At 35.7% G+C, this 20,529-nt stretch overlaps 1 protein-coding gene across 1 annotated transcript in view; it reads left to right on the top strand.

Annotated features, from left to right (window-relative positions):
* The window catches only part of MCPH1 (microcephalin 1), a 341,986-nt gene that overhangs the window by 95,162 nt on the left and 226,295 nt on the right, over positions 1–20,529 (top strand). The window contains exons 10-11 of the mRNA XM_036748364.1: positions 10,292–10,329; positions 13,182–13,344. Of these exons, the coding sequence (XP_036604259.1) occupies positions 10,292–10,329; positions 13,182–13,344 (201 nt within the window). The remainder of the gene's footprint in view (positions 1–10,291; positions 10,330–13,181; positions 13,345–20,529) is intronic.

Genomic DNA, 20,529 nt, shown 5'->3' on the forward strand with positions numbered 1-20,529 from the left:
AAATTTGCTCTTTCTTCGGTCTCTTTGGAGATACGCCTAATTGTGATATAGGTGGGCCAACAGATATGCAGAATTTAATGACATTTTTGGTTATAGTTCAAAATTGCTTTCTAGCATGGTTGGATCAATTCATGGCTTTACCAGTTTGCATTACTGTACCCGTTTTCTTGAATACCTTTCAACACCTGTCATTTCCCTCTTTTGTCATCATTGTTAATCTAATGAGTGTGAAGTAGAATCTCAGACTTGCTTTAAGTTTCATAGCTCTAATTTTATTGATTTGGAATATTTTTATATGATTGATGATAGGTTGCATTTATTCCTTTGAGAGCTACCTGTTCATATTTTATGACAAATTATCTATTAAAGAATGGCTCTTAGTCTTAATAAATTTTAATCATATCTTTATACATACATCTCAGAAATGAGACCCTTATCAGAGAAACTTGCTGTAATTGTTTTTTTTCCCAGTTACCGATTTCCTTTCTAATTTTTAGTGCATTGGTTTTGTTTGTGCAAAAACTTTTAAGTTTTATATAATCAAAATTGTCTATTTCATATTCTTTGATCTTGTCATTTATTTGGTCATGAACTCTTCTTCCTCTTTCCATTGATCTGAAAGTTAATTTCTTCTTTGTGCCTCTAATTTACTTATGTCAAATTTTGTGTCTAAGTCATATATCCATTTGAAGTTTACCTTGACATACCATTTGAGATATTGAACTATAACTTATATCTACCAAAATACTATCCCGTTTTCCAAGAAGTTTTTGTCAAATAGTGATTCCTTTGCCCAGTACCTAAGATCTTTGGGTTTGATCAAAACACTTTGCTTCAGTGTTCATTGCTTTTCTGTGTGGTGTTCCTGTTCTACTAATTGACCTGTTTGTGAACCAATACCAAATCATTTTAATGATTACTGATTTGTAGAATACTTTTTAGATCTGGTACTTACAGAGCTCTGTTTTTTCTGTTTCTTCACCCTTACCCTTGAGGTTCTTGATCTTTTGTTCATACATGTGAATTTCATTATTATTTTTCTAGCTATACAATATAATCCTTTGGTAGTTTGAATAGTATAACACTGAATAAGTAATTTCAGCATAATTATCATTTTTATTTTACATTGGCATGACCTAACCATAAGCTATTAATATTTCTACAATTATCTTTATGCAAGGAGTGTTTTATACCTGGATGCATATAGCTATTAGGCATATCTTTGTAGGTATATTCCAAAATGCTTTATACCATCTGTGGTCATTTTTTCTTGCTAAACCCTATCTGCTGGGTTTCGTGGGTAATATACAGGAATGCTGATAATTTATTTGAATTTATTTACATTATACAATTTTCCTGAGTTTATTATTTCAGTTAATTTTTAAGTTGACTCTGGAATTTTCTAAGTAAATCAAATTATCTGCAAAAGTGATCATTTAGTTTCTTCTTTGGCTATGTTATTCCCTCAATTTCTCTTACCTGTCTTATTGCTATAGCTAGCATGTCTTAATCTATGTTAAATAGTAGCTATGATGATGACTATCCTTGGCTTTCTCAATATCTTGTTGGAAAAACCTCTAACTGTTCTCCATTACATATAATGTTTATTCTTGATTTTAGATAGATATTATTATTTTAAGAAAAGGTTCAGTTATTTCTATGCTTTCTGTTTTTGTTTTCTTTTTAAATAGGAATGGGTGTTGAATTTTATCAAAAGCCTTTTTCAACCTCTATTGGTATAATGATATGGTTTTTCTTATTTATATCATTATATTTATAATATTTCTTCCTCTTTGAACCAACTCTGCATTTCTAGTATAAAACGAACTTTGTCATAGTGTGCAATCTTTCTAATATGTTGTAGCCTATTTGCTAATATTTTATGTAATACTTGCATTAATTTTTATTAGGAATATTGCTCTATATTTTTTTCCTCAGTTTTATTTCTCTCTGGTATAGGTATTAGGATGTTATCTGCATAACAGAAAGAGATCAGAATGGTGATTTCTTTTCCACTTAGTGCAAGCAGTTTATATAATATTGGAATTAAAAGTTCTTTTAATGGTTGATAGGTTCACTTGTTAATCTATATGGTGCTAGACTTTTTTCTTTGGAAGTTCATTTATTACTTCTTCAGTTTCTTTTTTCTGGTTTTAGGTTACTTCATTCCTTTACTTCAGAGTTATTCAGTTTGTTAACATAGAATTGGGCAGAATGATTTCTAATAATTTCTTTTGTTTCACCCTCAGTTGTAAATTTTCCTTTTTCCTTTTTTGGTAACAACTTTTTTGGTAACTTTGGTAACTTATCAGTTCAAAAAAATAGCTCCTTGTTTCGTTTATCAATTCATTATTTTTTTCTCTCAATTTTATTGATTTCTTCTTTAATCTTCACAATTTCTACTTTGTTCCTTAGTTGGCCTTCCCCTCCCTTGGTCCCGTCCCCTCCTATTTTGAGTTTAATATATTTCCATACTACAGTCTTTATGTGTGTATATGAGTGTGCATAATTGTATTCAATTTTCTTTTATCTGATTAATATGAAAACAAGGTTTGTATCATTCCTTTTTCTCTAATCCCTTCCTCTATGTTTAAATACTCTTCATCTTGTGCAACTGTATTGTATGATGATTTCCCTTCCTATATTCCTTCTTTTTTCCCCCAATATAGATCTCTTTCCCTCCCATTTCTGTCTTTCCCTGAGGCCATCAAAACAGAAAAAACCCAACCATGGATCCTTTGTCATATTTACCTTTCCTACAATCTTTAAGAGTTCTAATGAGACATTTATTTCTTATCCTTCCATTAATATGAAACAATTATTACCTACATGCTCCCTAACCAGTTTCAGCTGCACAAGTGTATTTGTTGTCTTCTTCCATTAGAATGTAAGTTCCTTTAGGGTAGGGGCTATCTTGCTTGCTTGTATTTGTATCCCTTTAGCACAGTGATTGGCATAAAAAAGTATTTAATAAATGTTTGGTATCTGTCCTTTAGTCTCTCTATCTCTCTTTAGTAATGATAATTTTGTCTCTGTTTAATTGCCTTTCATCACTACTAGGTCTTTCAAAGATAAGATCAAATGTTTCATTTATTTTCATTGGCTTAATTTTGTATGAAATTTGATGAACTATTAAAGAGCAGTAAGTTTTATTTATGGGTAGTCCATCATTTGGAAACAAAGTGGCACTTAGAAGCTTTCAAATAGTCATTTTTGGGTGAATTTTAATATATTGCAATGAAATTTTACATAAGTAGAAGTTCATAAATATAAATCTCCTTTGAGAAGACATTGTTTCATGTGATTATACTGAAAGAGGTTTAGAATTCACATGACAATTTAATATTTTCCTAATGCTTTTACTTTTTAAGCTAACAAGCATTTATTAAGTGCCTAGTGTGTTCCAGATACTGTGCTAAACACTGGGAATAACAAGAAAGGCAAAAACAATCCCTGTTGACAAGTACTTCACAATCTATTGATTTCCAAACTCTTATTCATGAAGTGCTAAGAGGATTAGACACCTGGTCAGAAAGAGATCACTGGGGTCCCCTGTGCAGGTACTGGGTGAAGGATCAGGTTCCCTTTGGCAAATCCATTAACCCAGTTCCAGGTCACAGTTACAGGGTAGAGAGGAACACTTGCAATCACAAGGGAGTGAGAACCCTTCCTGGGTCAGGATCCAAACACAGACCAGGAGAGCAGTGATCACACCTCTCCCCAGATCACATGACCTCAGAAGCATTGAAAACTTACAGACCCCCAGAACAAACTGTGAAAAAAGTAGGGCAAAAAAGCTTGAAGCTTGGGACAGTGACTCCCTGCGATCCCTGACCCAGAGGTATACAGAGCCCAACTATAACATAAAGTTCACAGGCAAGAAATAGAGTAGAAAAAGAAGCAAACAACAAAAAAACTAACCTGACCATAAGAAGCTCCTCTTGTGACAAGGAAGCTTAAGACAAATTCAGAAGAAAACAACTAAAAACATCTACAAAACAAAGCCTTAAAAAAAATGTTGATTGGACACAAGTAAGAATTCCTAGGGGAAAAAGGAGGAAAAAAAGATTTTAAAAATCAAATAAGAACAGTAGAGAAAAAATTGGGAACAGAAATGAGAATGATACAAGAAAATTATGAAAATAGAATTAGTAGCTTGTACAAGTGGCACAAAAAATACTGAAAAAATAACTTCTTAAAAAGTAGAATTGGCCAAATAGTAAAAGAGATACAAAAATAAACTGATGAAAACACCTCCTTCAAAAACAGAATTAACTAAATGGGAAAAGAGGTACAAAACTTCACTAAAGAAAATAATTCCTTAAAAATTAAAATTGGGCAAGTGGAAGTTAATGACTCCAGGAGACATCAAGAAACAACAAAACAAAGTCAAAAGAATGAAAAAATAAAAGAAAATGTGAAACATCTCATTGGTAAAACAACTGATCTAGAAAATAGATCAAAGACAGATAATTTAAGAATGATTTGACTATTTGGAAGCCATGATTAAAAAAAAAGAGCCTAGATATCATCTTTCAATAAATTATAAAGGAAAACTGCCCTTACGTCTTAGAACCAGAGGGCAAATAAAGTTGAAAGAAAATCCATTGAGCATCCCCTGAAAAGGTGAAGAATCCCTTTGATCATCCCTAAAATGAAAAGTCCCAGGAATATTAAAACCAAATTTCAGATTTCCCCAGTCAAGGAGAAAAGAAGGCAACTAGGTGGCACAGTGGATAGAGTACCAGGCCTGGAATCAGGAAGATGTGAATTCAAATACATCCTCAGACACTTGCTAGCTGTGTGATTTTGGGCAAGTCATTTGACCTTGTTTACTTCAGTTTTCTCATCTGTAAAGTGAGCTGGAGAGGGAAATAGCAAACCACTGAAGTATCTTTGCTAAGGAAATTCCAAATGGGGTCACAAAAAGTCAAACATCACTGAAGAACAGTAATAACAACACAGTAAAGAAGTGAAGGGTTTGAAATATGATATTCCAGAATGCAAAGGAATAATCTACTCAGTAAAACTGACTGTAATATGGGAAAAACCATACACTTAATGAAATAAAAGACTTTCAAGCATTCCTGATGAAAATACAAGAGCTAAATAGAAAATTTGACATTCAAACACAAGATTCAAGAGAAGCAAAAAAGGGTAAACATGAAAGAGAAATCATATGGGACTGTTTATTATTAAATTAAATAATAAGATTAAACTGTTTATATTCCTATATGGGAAGATGATAAATGTAACTCCTAAGAACTTTATCATCATTTTGGGCAGTTAAAAGGACCCCAAAAGACAGAGTACATGGGTATGTTGGGATGATCTAAAAAAAAAAAAAAGAATGGAAAGGTGAAAAAGAGGCATGCACAGGGAGAAGGGGGAAGGGAGAAGAATAAGAAAATTATCTCACACAAAAGAAACATTCAAGGAAGAGTTTTTACAGTGAAGAGGAAAATTGGGGGCAGCTAGAAATACTTGAACTTCACTCTCATCTGAACTGGTTCCAAGGGGGAAGAATATATATGTATATGTATACATACACACACACACACACACACTCACTCATTTGGGTATAAAAATCCATCCTACCCAACAGGAAAGTAGAAGGCGAAGGGACTAAAAGAAGAGAGTAGTGACAAGAGGGAGGACAAAATAAGAGAAGCAGTTGTCAAAAACAAAAAGGACTTGAGGGAGGGAGAGAGGGGGGAAAAGAGAGAGAGAGAGACACAGAGAGACAGAGAGAGAGAGAAACAGAAGAAAATAGAATGGAGGGAAATGAGTTAGTAATCATGAATGGATTAGAAACCAGAATCCAACAATATGTTGTTTATGAGAGTCTTCTCTCAGGGGAAGAGGAGCTTGATGCTGTTGTAACACAGTACTACATAGGGGCATAGGAAGAAGGGCAACCTAAATTCCCAGGGTTGGGGCTCAGTTGCAAATATGTACTGAAAAATACTGTAATGACTTAAACTATCATATAAGATTGTAATAGACTATAACCACCATTAAAAATTACCAAGAGGATAGCTTCAGAGAAACCTTGTGAAGTGATGCAGAGTAAAGTGAGCAGAAGCAGGAGAATAGTTTATAGAATAATAATTTGTAAAGAGAAACTGCTTTGGAATACTAAGTACTCTAATCAACAAAATGACCAACTGTGATTCCAGAGGAATGATGATGAAGGCAGCTCCTGACAGAGGTCATAGACTCAGAGTAAGACATGCATTTTTAAACATGGTTAATGTGGGAATTTATTTTGACTATACATATTCCAAAATTTTGTTATTCTTTTTTTTCCTTTTAAATAGGTGAAAGGGAGAGAAAAAATGCCTGTTAATTGAAATGACTTTTAAATAGGTGAGAGGGAGAGAAAATAAATGTCTCTTAATTGAAAAAAGAAAAAAAAAGTAATTCAGTAACTATCTCCCTATTTGCTAGGTGAGACATTTGAGATAAAGAAAGGCCAGATTACTTGTCTAACAACATTTCAAGCAATGCCTGAGCTGGAGTAGAATTGCTTTATTATAATACTGTTTTTAGTCTATTTGTCACTTTATTTTTCAATAGGGATAGGGATAGAGATTGGACCTGTGATTTCCCTGGTATAGGAAAGTCCTTCTCTCAGAAAAGGCAGGTACCTTCTCTGCAAATTATAGTCTTTGAGAATTACTTTAAGTACTAAGTAGTCCTTGCACAGGTTCACATACCCAGTAAGTGTCAGAGGTAATACCTAAACCCAGGTCTTCTTGGTTTCAAGACCTTCTCTGTATCCACTATATCATGCTACAGGGGTTGTATTTTGTCTTTTTCATCCATAGTTCAATATTGTTTAAGAGATATCTACTTTTTTTAACAGGAGAGATAGAGTGTCAAGCAAACAGTCATCAAGCTTTAATTAGGTATTTAATATGTGCCAGGAATTGCGCTAAGAGCCGGGGATATATATACAAGCAAAAAGAAAGATAATGTTTGCCCTTACATTTTAACAGGAGAGGACAACACACAAAAGGAATCTGAAAAGTAGAGCGGGGGTGGGGGGAGGCAGTGGTGTAAGGGGCATGTTGGTGAAGTCCAGAAAATGAGAAGCCAAGCCAGGAGGGGAAATAGAGCATGGCTGGTCTGGGCCTCTCCCCAAAATGGAGACCCTTGGAGGAACTCAACTATAAGAGACAGAGGTGGAGATATGTTCCATGGTCAGAAGGTAGCTGAGGTGTTATGGGGAAGTCTGGAAAGTCAGAAGTAGAATAGAGAGGGGAAAAAAGGGTGGTCAGCCTGGCTGATGTGTACTCCACTTTGTATACCAACTATGCCTACATCTACCATATAAGTCAACAAGTATACTGAGTACTCACTATCCATCAGTTCTCAGAGGGTTTAACAGTTAATGTTAAATGTGCTGTTTGAGATGTCAGTGATGTATTTCCATTGTTTGAAATAAGTAGTTGTCATTTTGCCTCCTTAACGCCCATATATATTAATTAATAGAACAATATAATATTGTTAAATTATTTGAATTTGTAATGTGTTTGCAAATGTTCATCCTGAATTGGATGATTCCTTTAGTATGCAAGCTAGAGTATCTTCACCTTTGTTATTATGTATATACATGTATAAAAGTCTCTAATGCAGTTATAGATATGTGTGTATGAGCATGTTATACAATACAGTAAAATAAATATTAAATGACTGCTATGTGCCAGACACTATTAGGCACTGGGGATACAAATTAGAAAAAAATAGACCTTGCCCTCAAGAAGCTTATACTCTAATACAGGAAGACAACTCACAAAAGGAAGGTAAAAAGTGAGAGGGGGTAAATGGGGAGGAGGGGAGTCCCTAGCATGGGGGCATGATGATGATGGAATCCAAAGTAAGCAGTCAAGATGGTAGGAAATGAAGAGTTGGCTGAGCTACTAGGCCCTCTTTAAAGGGAGACTTTAGGAGAAGTTTTTGCTGTCTTCTAGCTCTCCCAATCAGAGGGACAGATGTTACTGAGGGCACTAATAAGGTGTGAGTACCAAAACTGAAGCAGTCTTTGTGATGATGAGTTTACTCAGGATGGAGTGGGGGAGGGGAACATGATGTTTATGGAGTTGATACCAAGCAATACAGATGGTGAGAAATGAAGTTTTTATATGTGTTCAGAGAGCACATAAGTGTATGCACCCTGTGGTTGCTGAGAAGTGTTCCTGCTCCCTTACTTTTGGATATACTAAGTGTGTCAGTATCCATGTTTGTTTGGAATCTGACTTTTTGTAGATAGGACCATTCAGAGGTCTTGGTTTCACTCACTCAGGCAAGGTAAGCAGATTACAAACCTTGTCCAAATAGAAGCAAATTTGGCATCATAATCATCATCATAGTAACAAAACCTCATATTTTATAGTATTTTAAAGTTTACAAAGTGCTTTCATACACTATTTCATTTGTCTTTTCTTTGCCCAAGGTCTCAGACTTCTCAAAATCTAAGTGCCTCAAGAGTACATTCAACTGGTTCATTGCTTTGGTTAATTCCGTTTAGCTCAATCTAGAGGTAACTTGACAGTTGCATTACAGATGATCCTTTTTCAAAATGTGGACTTTTTATATGTCCAGTAGGTTTCTGGCTATGCAGAGAGCCCATCTGGCATGCCTCTGCAAATGGTTGTCTATTGTTCTATGAGCTTTAATTATATGTAACCCTTCTTAGTAATCTTAAATAACCAGCTCCAGGGGGCACCAATGTTGTTGTGGCTGTGTAGCCAGAATGTCTAAATGAACCCTGGTCTACTAGATTTTTTATCAGACAGCTGTAGGTCAGAGGAATGTGGAAGCACAGTATTCTTTTTTTTTTAGTTGTTTTCCTGCCTTGTGTATATTTTTCCTTCCCGTTCTTTCTCCCATCTTGGGTTTTAAGTTTCCCTGTGAAAACAATTCCTCCATTTCTGTCTATGATGCGATGTACTATCCTACTTAGGTTTCTCATTAACTTGGAACTAACTGCCCTTTCCTCCACCCAAACACCACAACAGGGGCCCTATTCATAGCCCTATTTCCTTTCAAGATATTAATAGATAGAACACCAGACAGAGAGTGCTAGAAACCCTAATGTCATTGACAATCAGTGTTCAACAAGAAGACAAAAAGAAAAATTAACATTGGCAATTTGTAGGCTAAAGTATATTTCTTGCAAGAATATTCTTGTGACTTTAAAGAGTGAGGTAGCTACAGGAATAAAACACCAAATAAAATATCTAGATTTTGGGGTTCTCTTCTACCTGAATTTATTGTTCCACTGTGAACAAGTCCTTTAATTTCTCTACATCATCCTTCCTCTAACACTACAGTAGTGATCTAGATCACTACTTCTCTCCATGACTTCTCTTACTCACTTACTTGGAAATGTCAGAACACAAAAATTGGCTGATATTCCCTGTCACAGTGTTCCTTGAAGAATCAAAGCCCTGATGAAAATTTAATCTGTGTAGTAGAATGAGATCTCTTTTAGAAGAATAAAACAACACCGGACCCACATGTCTCTGAAAAAGTGATTCTCACACCTACAGATGTAGCCTTCTCTTTCATCCCCTGATGAAAGGGAAATCTAAAAGAATATTGGCATACATGGTGTGGCTGGCTAGTTGATGGAAAATAATCATCTCCTAAACTCCCTCATGCTTAGTTTTATTTTGCATGGAGTGTATAGTTATATATGTACTTTTGTTTCCTACAGTAAAATGTAACCTCCTTGAAGTCAGGGACTATTGCTTTTTTTTCTTTTTATATCCCAGGTACCTAGCACAACATCTGGCACATAGTATGCATTTAGTGGCATAGTGGACTGAGTGTTAGACTTAAAGTTAAGAAGGACTGAGTTCAAATTCAGACTGACAGTTATTAATTATATGACTGTAGGTAAGTCACTTAACCTCTGTCTGCCTCAGTTTCCTCAAACGGAAATTGGAGATAATAGCACCTACTTCATAGGGTTGTGTGAGTTCAGATGAAATAACATATATAAAATACTTTGTAAGCAGTAAAATACTATATACATTATTATTTTTAATGCTGATTGAGCCTTAAATTTTGAGTGGCTTAAGGTTTGCAACCATTATAGAGCTTTTTCTTCCAGGAATGTGAAACCTTTTTATTGTGCCACTGAACCAACCCTTCATTCTTCCATCCTTTTTTAGTGCTATAATTTTGATAGAAACTACTAGAATTAAGTTTCTGTGGGAAAAAATGATTTTCATATTTTTGACCTTTTCTTTTTTTGTTCCTTTTCTTTTGAAATCTCTAGCCAACAAGAACATTAGTCATGACAAGCATGCCCTCTGAGTAAGTACTAGTTATTTTGATAACTTCCTATTCTGTGCAAAATGTTAGCTGAACATAAACGGCATTTACTTTCACATGCTGAACTGAATGAAACTTATTTATAGTCAACCCAAGGAATGTAGTTTGTGTAAAGATTTAAATGGTTGCCCCTGTTACTCTGTGCCAGCTAATGTCAGTGTTAGAAAACCAACAGAAATAAAAGTGAGACCATTACTTGGGTCATATGGGAAGTAAGAGGCAGTGCTTATACAATGCTTTGCTGTTCCTTATACCCACAAATTAATCACAAGCTAAGGGCTTGGCCTCTTTCCCCTTCCATGTAAAGTATAATTGCTTTGTAAAGAATGTTACCATGTTCTGAAACTGTCCTGGGCTGCATATGCATTTTTCAAGCTCTTAAAGAAACAGCCACTTTAGTTTGGTAGGACACCATTTCCTCTGTGGTGAATCATTGGAGGCGGTTGTCCCTGCATATTTGTGGAAGAGTTAATTTTCTGGCATCCTCTTATCATCCTTCTTAAACACTTACACAAGAAAGAACATCCAACACAAATATGGTTCCATATTCTGTGTTATACTTGGTTGCAGTTTTTAAAATTCTGCTTTTAGGGAAGGCAAGGAAGGGATTTTATGATTTTTCACACATACCCGGTCCTCCCCCTGACAGATCTCTTTCAGGTTTTGAGACATTCATCAAATTGTAATGACATCTGTAGGAAAATCCAAATTGGGTTGTGTTGGAGGGGAAGGATATGTATATTTAAAACACTTTTTATCAAGATGTTTGTTTTTGTTTCACAGCATGGAATAAAGGGGCTGATACTTGAAACACCCTGTTTATGATTAATGTTTTTTTTGCAAATTCCTATAATTTTCTCCATATGTATCACTAAATGAGTTCAATATATTCTAAGTGAAATAATGTTGAAATAATTTGATTTTGAATGTGGGTATAATTTTCTTTAAATCATACATTTTTGTACAAGCAAAAATATGATCCCTACCTACTCATGAAATCCCATGCTTACAAATAAAACGTTTTTAAAGTCATTTTTTCCTTTATTGTTCCTTTCATAATTCTTACTTTTCCCCTCCCCTCCATTGCTTTTGGATAAAAGTTAAGAGATAGATATATAATTCCTATCATATGTGGAAGAGTATAACAGGATCATAGACTCAAAGCATAAAGGGACCTTCGAGGCCATGTAGTCTAACCTCTGCAATGGACATATGAGGAAACTGAGGTACTGGGAAGTTTCAGACCTCGCAGGTACTGAGCTTCAAAGATAGGCTTGTTCAGATTAGCTTCTCTAAAGCCAATGTTGTTTTATTGTAACATTGCTGCTACCCCACCTTGGAAAGACACTTGTCATATAACAAGCAGACAGCTCACAGGTGTTAGCATTGATCCCTATAGAAGCACAGAAGTTTAGAAGAGGCAAATACCTAAAAGATCATCTAGACCAACCCATTAATTCTACAGACACAGAGTTGAGGTTCCATCTTGGGTAAGGAGCTCTAAAATAAGAATGTAAAGACCTAAGTTATAGTTCTAGGTCTGCCAGTAGCTTGCCTGCATGGTCTTATATAAACCACTTCTCTTCTTTGGATCTCTAGTCCCTTCTGTGTAAAATGAGAGGTTAGACTAGATGGCCCCAGGTGTCTCTAATATTTCATGATTCTATTGTCTTCAGTGAATGGAAGATGGAAAGAGCTGTTGGGTACTTGATAAGGGAAGTCCTTTCTATTATAGGAAGGATGAAGAAGGATTTTGAGGACTGGCTATATGGCAGGGCTTCTCAAACTTTTTTGTATCATAGACCCCTTTCACTAGCTGGTAAAGATTATGGACCCCATATTAGAATAATATTTTTAAATATGTAAGATAAAATATGTAGAATAACCAAGGAAACCAAAAGTTGATGAAAATAAAGATGTAACTATTTTTTCCCATCTAATTTTGTGGATTCACTGAAATTTCTCCACAGTCCTCCAGGGGGATTCCAGGTTAAGAATCCCTGTGTTCAGAGTTTTTTTTTTAAATCACTTACTAGATGTATGACCTTGGGCACCTCAGTTTCCTCATTGCTAAAATGAGAGGGCTGGGTATTTAGTTTCTGAAGGCTCTTCTAGTTCTGTATCTGTGAGTCTGTGATCCTAAGATAATATGAAACTGTAATGGAGTCTGTGAAAACAATATCCTCTCCAAAGAAATATATCTAATTGCCTAAACGACAGTCAGACATAGAGAATAGGGCATTAGGCTAAGAGTCAGGAAGCCTAGGTTATAACTTCAGCTTTGCCATTAATTAACTGACTTTGGACAAGTCATGTCACTTTCCTGGGGCTCACTTTCCTCATCTCTAAGAGGTGACAGTTGTCAACCTGTTGCTTCTCTTCTTTACTGCTCTCTACATCACCCTCTACTCTTTCTACCTTCTCTAGGGATTTCAAAAAAAAAGGAAAAAAATCACCAATTTGGAAGAAATGAAGAATTGAACATGAGGCAGTGTGGTATAAAGGGTAGAGAGCATCTTCAGAGTCAGAAAGAATTGGGTTCTAGTGCTGCCTTTGACAGAGACTATAAGCCTGGACAAATCATTTAAGTTCTCAGTGCCCCAGGCAGCTCAAGGACACTTAATTTGTAGATTTAAGGATCAGTCTGCATTGGTAAAGGGGATTTTCCCATCCAAAGTTCTAAGTACCAATGAAATCAAAAGTCTGGTCCAAAAAATTTTTAAAATAGGATATAATTTAGCTTTAGCTTTTCTTTTTATTCAGGTTACTCGAATGTAAGTGCTGGTGCAGGAGACATTTGACTTAAGTTGTGTTTTTAATATCCTGTTTGGCAGGAAACAGAGTATCATCAGGCAGGTGGTGGACAAATTGAAGGACTTTTCTTTTTCATGTGATGTATGTGAATCTACAACTCACATAGTTGCAGGCGAGCCTCGTCGAACTCTGAATGTACTGTTGGGAATTGCTCGTGGCTGCTGGATTGTTTCTTATGAATGGGTAAGTAATGTATTGGCATTTGTTAATCTGCACATTTTTAAATGGCCAGTTTATATACCATTCTTCCTTTGAACTACACTCCCGGTGGTTTGTCATTTTTTTGGCCAGTGTTCAACCCAAGAAGCTAAGAATGTAGTGAGAATAGAGGTTAAGAGTAGAGAAAGGAGAAAGATTATCTTTCATAATGATTGTTGCTTAGCCAGTAGCCAAAAAAAGGCTTGAAGAAACTTAGGATAAGTGTTCTTACAATCAAATGATTGATCTTCCATGTTTGAATTAGAAATAATGTGACTTACATGGTCACCATCAACAAAACTGTTAGCGATCCTTTAAAAAGCAAAAAGAATTCTGTGATTGTTTTCACAGATGGATTTGCTTAAGATGAAACATTCATTTAATCCTATTTGGATATGTTTTATCATGTACATAGCTGTCTATACAGTGTGTATTTTCCATCATTTCCATCATTTTAATACGTTGTTGTTTTCAATATTAATAAAATTTAACTTGCCTCCAATTCTTTCTAATTTTGTTTTATATGTACTTTTTTTTATTTCCAACTTAGATTTTTGCATTTATAAAACCTTTCTTCCAAGGAATTAAAGACATTTTGCAAAAGTGAGTTATGTTCGTTACAGCCTAACTTAAATCAGTAGAATAATTCTCTGAAAACAAATTTCAGATATAGTTCTGAAAAATGCTAGGTAGAAACATTTCTATTGTCATGATCTAGCTATTGAGCAGTATATAGGCTTATTACTGTAGCAAGTATATGATATCAGTGGTTAGGAGTAGAAAGCTAGTAACTGTAGGAATTTAGCCCCCTTTTTGAGTACCTGTTAAATTTTAGAGTATCAGTTAAAATACTAATTGGTTAGAGGCTTCAGTTATGGGTTGCAGTAGATGTCCTCTTGAGGGAAATTCTCCATTTCCAAGATTTTACAACTCTGTATAGAATTGTTTTAAATTAATTTTTATATGAATTAATTTATTTTAACTTTTTTTTGCTGTTGTTCACTTGGATCAGTCGTATCCAATTCTTTATGACCCTGTGTACCAACTGTCCATATGGTTTTCTTGGGAAACATACTGGAGTGGTTTGCCATGTCCTTCTCCAGTGGATTGTATGGAGGCTTTTGTCAGACATACAAGGTTAAGTGATTTGCCCAAGGTCACAGAGGTAGGAAATGTCTGAGGTTGGATTTGAACTCAGGTCTTCCTTGACTCCAGGTCCAGTGCTCTATCCACTGAGCCACCACCTGCCTCATTGTAACTCTAAAATGTATTTATTGAAGTAACTACCTCTCATTTGATTGGCATCTTTGATTTGCATTTCTTTAATCAATAGTGATTTAGAGCTTTTTTTCGTATGACTATAGATGTCTTTAATTTCTTCCTCTAAAAACTGCCTGTTCATATCCTTTGACCATTTCTCAATTGGGGAATGACTTGTATTCCTATAAATTTGGCTCAATTCCCTGTATATTTTAGATATGATAGATAGATAGATCTTTATCAGAGATACTGGTTGTAAAGATTTTCTCCCAATTTTCTGCTTCTTTCTTAATATTGGTTGTATTGGCTTTGTTTATACAAGAACTTTTCGATTTAACATAATCAAAAGTATCCATTTTGAATTTTGTAATTCTCTCTAGATCTTGTTGGGTCATGAATTCTTCCCTTTCCCATAGATCTGACAGATTTACTCCTTGCTCTCCCAAATTGGTTATAGTATCAGCCTTTATTCCTAAATCATGAGCCCATTTTGACTTTATTTTGGTATATGGTGTAAGATATTGATCTATGCCCAGTTTCTGCCATAGCATTTCCCAATTTTCCCAGTAGTTTTTGTGAAATAGTGAATTCTTAGCCCAGAAGCTGGATTCTTTGGGTTTATCAAAGAGTAGATTGCTATAGTTGTTGACTACGGCGTCTTGTATACCTAACCTATTCCACTGATCCACCAGTCTGTTTCTTAGCCAGTACCAAGTAGTTTTGATGACTGCTGCTTTATAGTACAATTTAATATCTGGTATGGCTAGGCCACCTTTCCTAGCATTTCTTTTCATTAATTCCCCTGATATTGTGGACCTTTTGTTCTTCCAGATGAATTTTGTTATTATTTTATCCAGCCCTGTAAAATAATTTTTTGGTAGTTTGATTGGTATGGCACTGAATAAATAAATTAGTTTAGGTAAAATTGTCATTTTTATTATATTAGCTCTTGGCCTAACCATGAGCAACTGATATTTTTCCATTTATTTAGATCTGACCTTATTCACATGAGGAGTGTTTCATAATTGTGTTCATATAGGCCTTGGGTTTGTCTTGGCAGGCAGACTCCCAAATATTTTATGGTGTCTACAGTAACTTTAAATGGAATTTCTCTTTCTATTTCTTGCTGTTGGGCTTTTTTAGTACTATATAGGAATGCTGAGGATTTATGTGGGTTTATTTGATATCCTGCAACTTTGCTAAAGTTTTTTATTATTTCGAGTAGTTTTTCACTTGATTCTCTAGGATTCTCTAAGTCAATCATCATGTCATCTGCAAAGAGTGATAACTTAGTTTCTTCTTTGCCTGTTCTAATTCCTTCAATTTCTTTTTCTTCTCTTATTGATAAAGCTAATATTTCTAGTACCAAATGGAATAATAGGGGTGATAGTGGACATTCAAGTTTACAATCTTTGTGTCATCCTCACCCAGTATTTCCAGTCAGTTGCCAAATCTTGTTTTCTCTACCTCTACAACATCTCTCCTGTAAGTCCCCTTCTTTCTACTAAAGCTGCCATCTCCATAGTTCAGGCTCATGTCACCTCTTGCCTGATCTATTATAGTAGTCTTTCAAGTGGTCTCTCAGCTTTAAGTCTCTACTACCACAGTCCATCCTCCTCACAACTGCCAATGAGATTTTCCTAAATTGGAGTACTGACCATGTTCCTCCTCTTCCAATGGCTTCCTATTACTTCCAGAGTCAACTATAAACTCCTCTGTTTAGCATTTAAAACTCCCGCAACCTGGTTTCTACCTACCTTTCTAGCCTTCTTACATATTATTCCCTTCTGGTACCATTAAGGGAATCAGAAATTGTGCTTTGCAAATAGCCTCAACCTCTACTTGTTCTGTTCCTCCAAAGGCTGTTGGTTACACAGTGGGTAGAGTACTGAGCCTAGAGTCTAGATAACCTAAGTTTAAATTCAGCCTCAGAAACTTAATTATGTGACTGTTGGCCAGTGACTTAAACCTCTGTTTGCCTCAGTTTCCTCAACTGTAAAATGGTGATGATAATAATAACATCTACCTTGCAGAGTTGTTGTGAGGATCAAATGAGATAATATTTGTTAAAAAGCATTTAACACATTTTCTGGCACATAAAAGGTGCTATATAAATAAATGCTTATTCCCCCTCTTCTCCATGCACTCTGTAGTCCAATCATACTGGTCTACATGCTGTTCATCAAACAGTTCTCCATCTCTTGTTTGTACTGACTTTTTCCCATGCCTGGAATGCTCTCCTTCCTTACCTCTACCTCTTAGACTCCTTGGCTTCCTTCAAGACACAACTCAAATCTCACCTTCTATAGCCTGACCTGCCAGCTGTCATTGCCTTCTCCTCTGATGTTACCTTCCATCTACTTTGTATGTATTATGTATAGATGAATTCGTGTGTAACATCACCTACTCTGCTGCCCACTACCTGAATATCAGGCACATTACATTTCATTCTTTTCCTCAGTTCTCCCTTACCCTTAAGGAGATTGGGGAGGTGGGAGTGGAGAGGCTTCAACCCCCACTTACCATTTTCCCTCAAGTGTAGGGCTTGGTTCCCTGTACCTCAGTTCCATTTAACCACTAAGATTAAGGTTACCTTTTATGTAGGAATATTTATTTCAAAAGGTATAACAAATATGCAGACATCTTCCCTAACACATAGGTCTTAATCCATCCTATATCCCCTGTACTACCTTACCTCAGCCTCTGAGAGGAGGAGATTAGGTTCCTTGCTTAGCTCATTTCCTGTAGAACACTGTTCCACTTCCAAGTCCAAAACTCCCCTTGCACTTGAGTCCTGGGCACCCAGGATTCTCAGGGCTGCCGTGCCTGGCTGGCTGCAACATCCTGCCTAGAATTCTGGCTCCAAGGTCACAGTGGCTTAAACTCTTGGGTCCAGTGGGAACTGGAAACTGAGAAAGACAAACAACACAGGACAGAAACAGAAACCATAGGCTGAGGGAAATCTTGTAGTCATAGGACAAAAGAGAAAGCGGGGGAAAGGAAGTCTTTCCCGCTCAGGAGTTCATTTCATGATGTCCTCATTGTGAGTGAACTATATTCTTCATCTACTTGACTCATCAGGAAAGTGCCACAACTGTTCCAGTCTGGCAGTTTCTAAAGACACTGCCTATTCTGGCCCTGTAGTTAGCTAATCGAAGGGGGCTCCTTCTACACACATGGTGGGAAGATGGGAGGGGAGCCCTTTCCAGGAGCAGTGTGCCTCCACATTAGAAGATCTGGACATACACAAAGCAAGCTGAATTACATGTGCAGGCAATGTGTGCCTCATCAGGCTGTGAGCTCCTTGAGGGTAGTAGCTTTTCTTTTTTTTTCTTTGTATCCACGGCACTTACCACAGTGTCTAGCTCATAGCAAACATGTATTAGCTGTTTATTGATTGATAGATTGATGAGGATGCAGAACTGGTGGGATAGCCCAACTCAAAGTGTAGTTAATGTTTCAATGTCAACATTATAAGAAATCTTCGGTGCGTAGTACTTCGGTGCATAGCACCCCAGGGATCTGTGCTTGGTGCTGTGCTGTTTAATATTATTATCATTGGTCTGGATATAGATATAGATTGTGTGCTCATCAGATGTGCAGATGACACAAATTTGGAAGGAATAGCTAACTCTGGATGACAGAGTCAGGATCCAAAAAGATGCTGACAGGCTACAGATTGGAGTGAATTTAATAAAATAAATTCAGTAGGAATAAGTATCAAGTCTTATATATGAGTTCAGAAAATTAACTTCAGAAGTACAAAGTAGAGGAGACATGGTTAGAGAGCATTTCTATAAAATATTTGAGTGAATGCAAACTCAGTAAGAGGCATCAGTGTGATTAAACAGCTAAAAAAGCTAATGTAATCTTTTTTAAATTTTATTTTTAATTTGTGGAATAAAACAAGCATTTCCACAACATAGTACAACAAAAAAGATTATTGTATGTGAAACTGCAAATTTACTATGCACAACTTGCTATTCTCTTCAAATATATAACAAAATTATCAGTAAATTTCTTTTTTCCCCACTGGTATCCCTTTCCTGCTCCCTCTCAGACAGCCATTCCATAAAATAAACTGTTTTTAAAGACAAAAGATTAAGAAAAACAAGAGGAAAAATCAGCATAACTAATCATTGCATTGAAGTATGTGCAACATGCAACGCTTACAGGCCTCCCATCTCTACAAAGGGGCTCTTGGGGTTGGGAGTGTCCTTTCCTATCTCTTCTTTCAAGACATGCTTTTTCTTTATAATTTTGCAACAGTTGCTTTTGATTTTTTACAGTTTTCCTTTTGGCTTACATTATCATAGTCATTGTGTATGTTGTTTTCTTTGCTCATCTTATTTCATCCTGAATCATGTAGATCTTTCAGTGCTTCAGAATTCATTACATTCGTCATTTCTTACAGCACAATAATATTTCATTACATTCATGTACCACAATTTATTTAGATATTCTCTCTAATCAGTGAGCATCTCCTTTGTTTCCAATTCTTTGCTATAATAAAAAATACTGATATAAATATTTTCAGGTATATGGAAACTTTTTTCTTATCAATGGCTTCCTTGGGGTATAAACCTTGTAATGGAATCACTGGGTCAAAAGGTATAGACAGGTTATTCACTTTATTTGGATAATTCCAAATTGCTTTGACCCAGCAGTATCACTTCTAGGGCTGTATCCCAAAAGAGATCATAGAAGTGGGAAAAGGGCCCATATGTACAAAAATATTTATAGCAGCTTTTTTTGTGGTGGCAAAGAATTGGAAATCAAGGGGATGTCCATCAACTGGGCAATGCCTAAATAAGTTGTGGTATATGAATGTAATGGAATACTATTGTGCTATAAGAAATGGGGAACAGACAGATTTCATAATAACCTGGAAACACCTACGTGATCTGATGCTGAGTGAGGGGAGCTGAATCAGGAGAACATTATACACGAGTGCCGACACACAGTATCTGTGATGACTTACTTTGATGGACCTGGCTCTTCTCAGCAATAAAGGGTTCAAAGACAGTGCCAAAAGACTCGTGATGGAAAAAGCTATCCACATCCAGAGAAAGAATTATGGAAATCACAGTTTCAGTCCCTATTATATATATTATATAATTTACCTATATATGTACATTTTGTCTCCTCAAGTAAATATAAACTCATTGAATATAGGGATTGTTTCATTTTTAATCTTTATATCCTTAGTGTCTGCTAAATTCTTGGTACGTAGTAGGGGTTTACAAAATGCTTATTGGTTAATTTTTAGCCTGGAAAAGAAAAAAAGAACTTAGGGAAGACACTATTGTAGTCCTCTGGAATTTGAAAGACTGTCTTGTGGAATTTACTTATTCTTTTTAGATGCAGCAAGTAGAATTAGGCTAATTGAAAACATATCTCTGCTCTATGTAAAGAAGGGATTTATAAAAATTAGAGCTGTCCATTTATAGAATGGACTGCCTTGTGATGCGTTGCATTTTTGTGACTGGAATTATTTAATCCGATACTGAATGCTTCAATATCATCGATCTTTAGGGCAGATTCCTAATTAAGGTAGAAGCTTAAACTATATGATCTGTGAGATCCTTCCTTACTCAAAGACTCAATTATTTTGTGAAAAAGGGATGCATAGTAGCAGGCAGATGATGTGGAAAAAAAATGGAGTCAAAGAAAGGCAAAAGACAGTGGCAAACTAGGCATGAAATAATAAAAGTCAGAGTTAGGAAGAGCAGGTTCATAGATCCTGAAAAAGGAGGTAGAACCTAACTAAGTGTAGGACTTATATTTATGCCTATTAAATGTTATTTGATTAACTTTGGCCGATCATATCCCAGCCTGTCAAAAAAATTTTTTTTATCATGACTATCATCAAATGATTTTTCTCTTCTAGGTTTCTGTCATTTGCATATT

This window comes from Trichosurus vulpecula, chromosome 3, assembly GCF_011100635.1.
Source record: "Trichosurus vulpecula isolate mTriVul1 chromosome 3, mTriVul1.pri, whole genome shotgun sequence".
Classification (NCBI taxonomy): Eukaryota; Metazoa; Chordata; class Mammalia; order Diprotodontia; family Phalangeridae; genus Trichosurus; species Trichosurus vulpecula.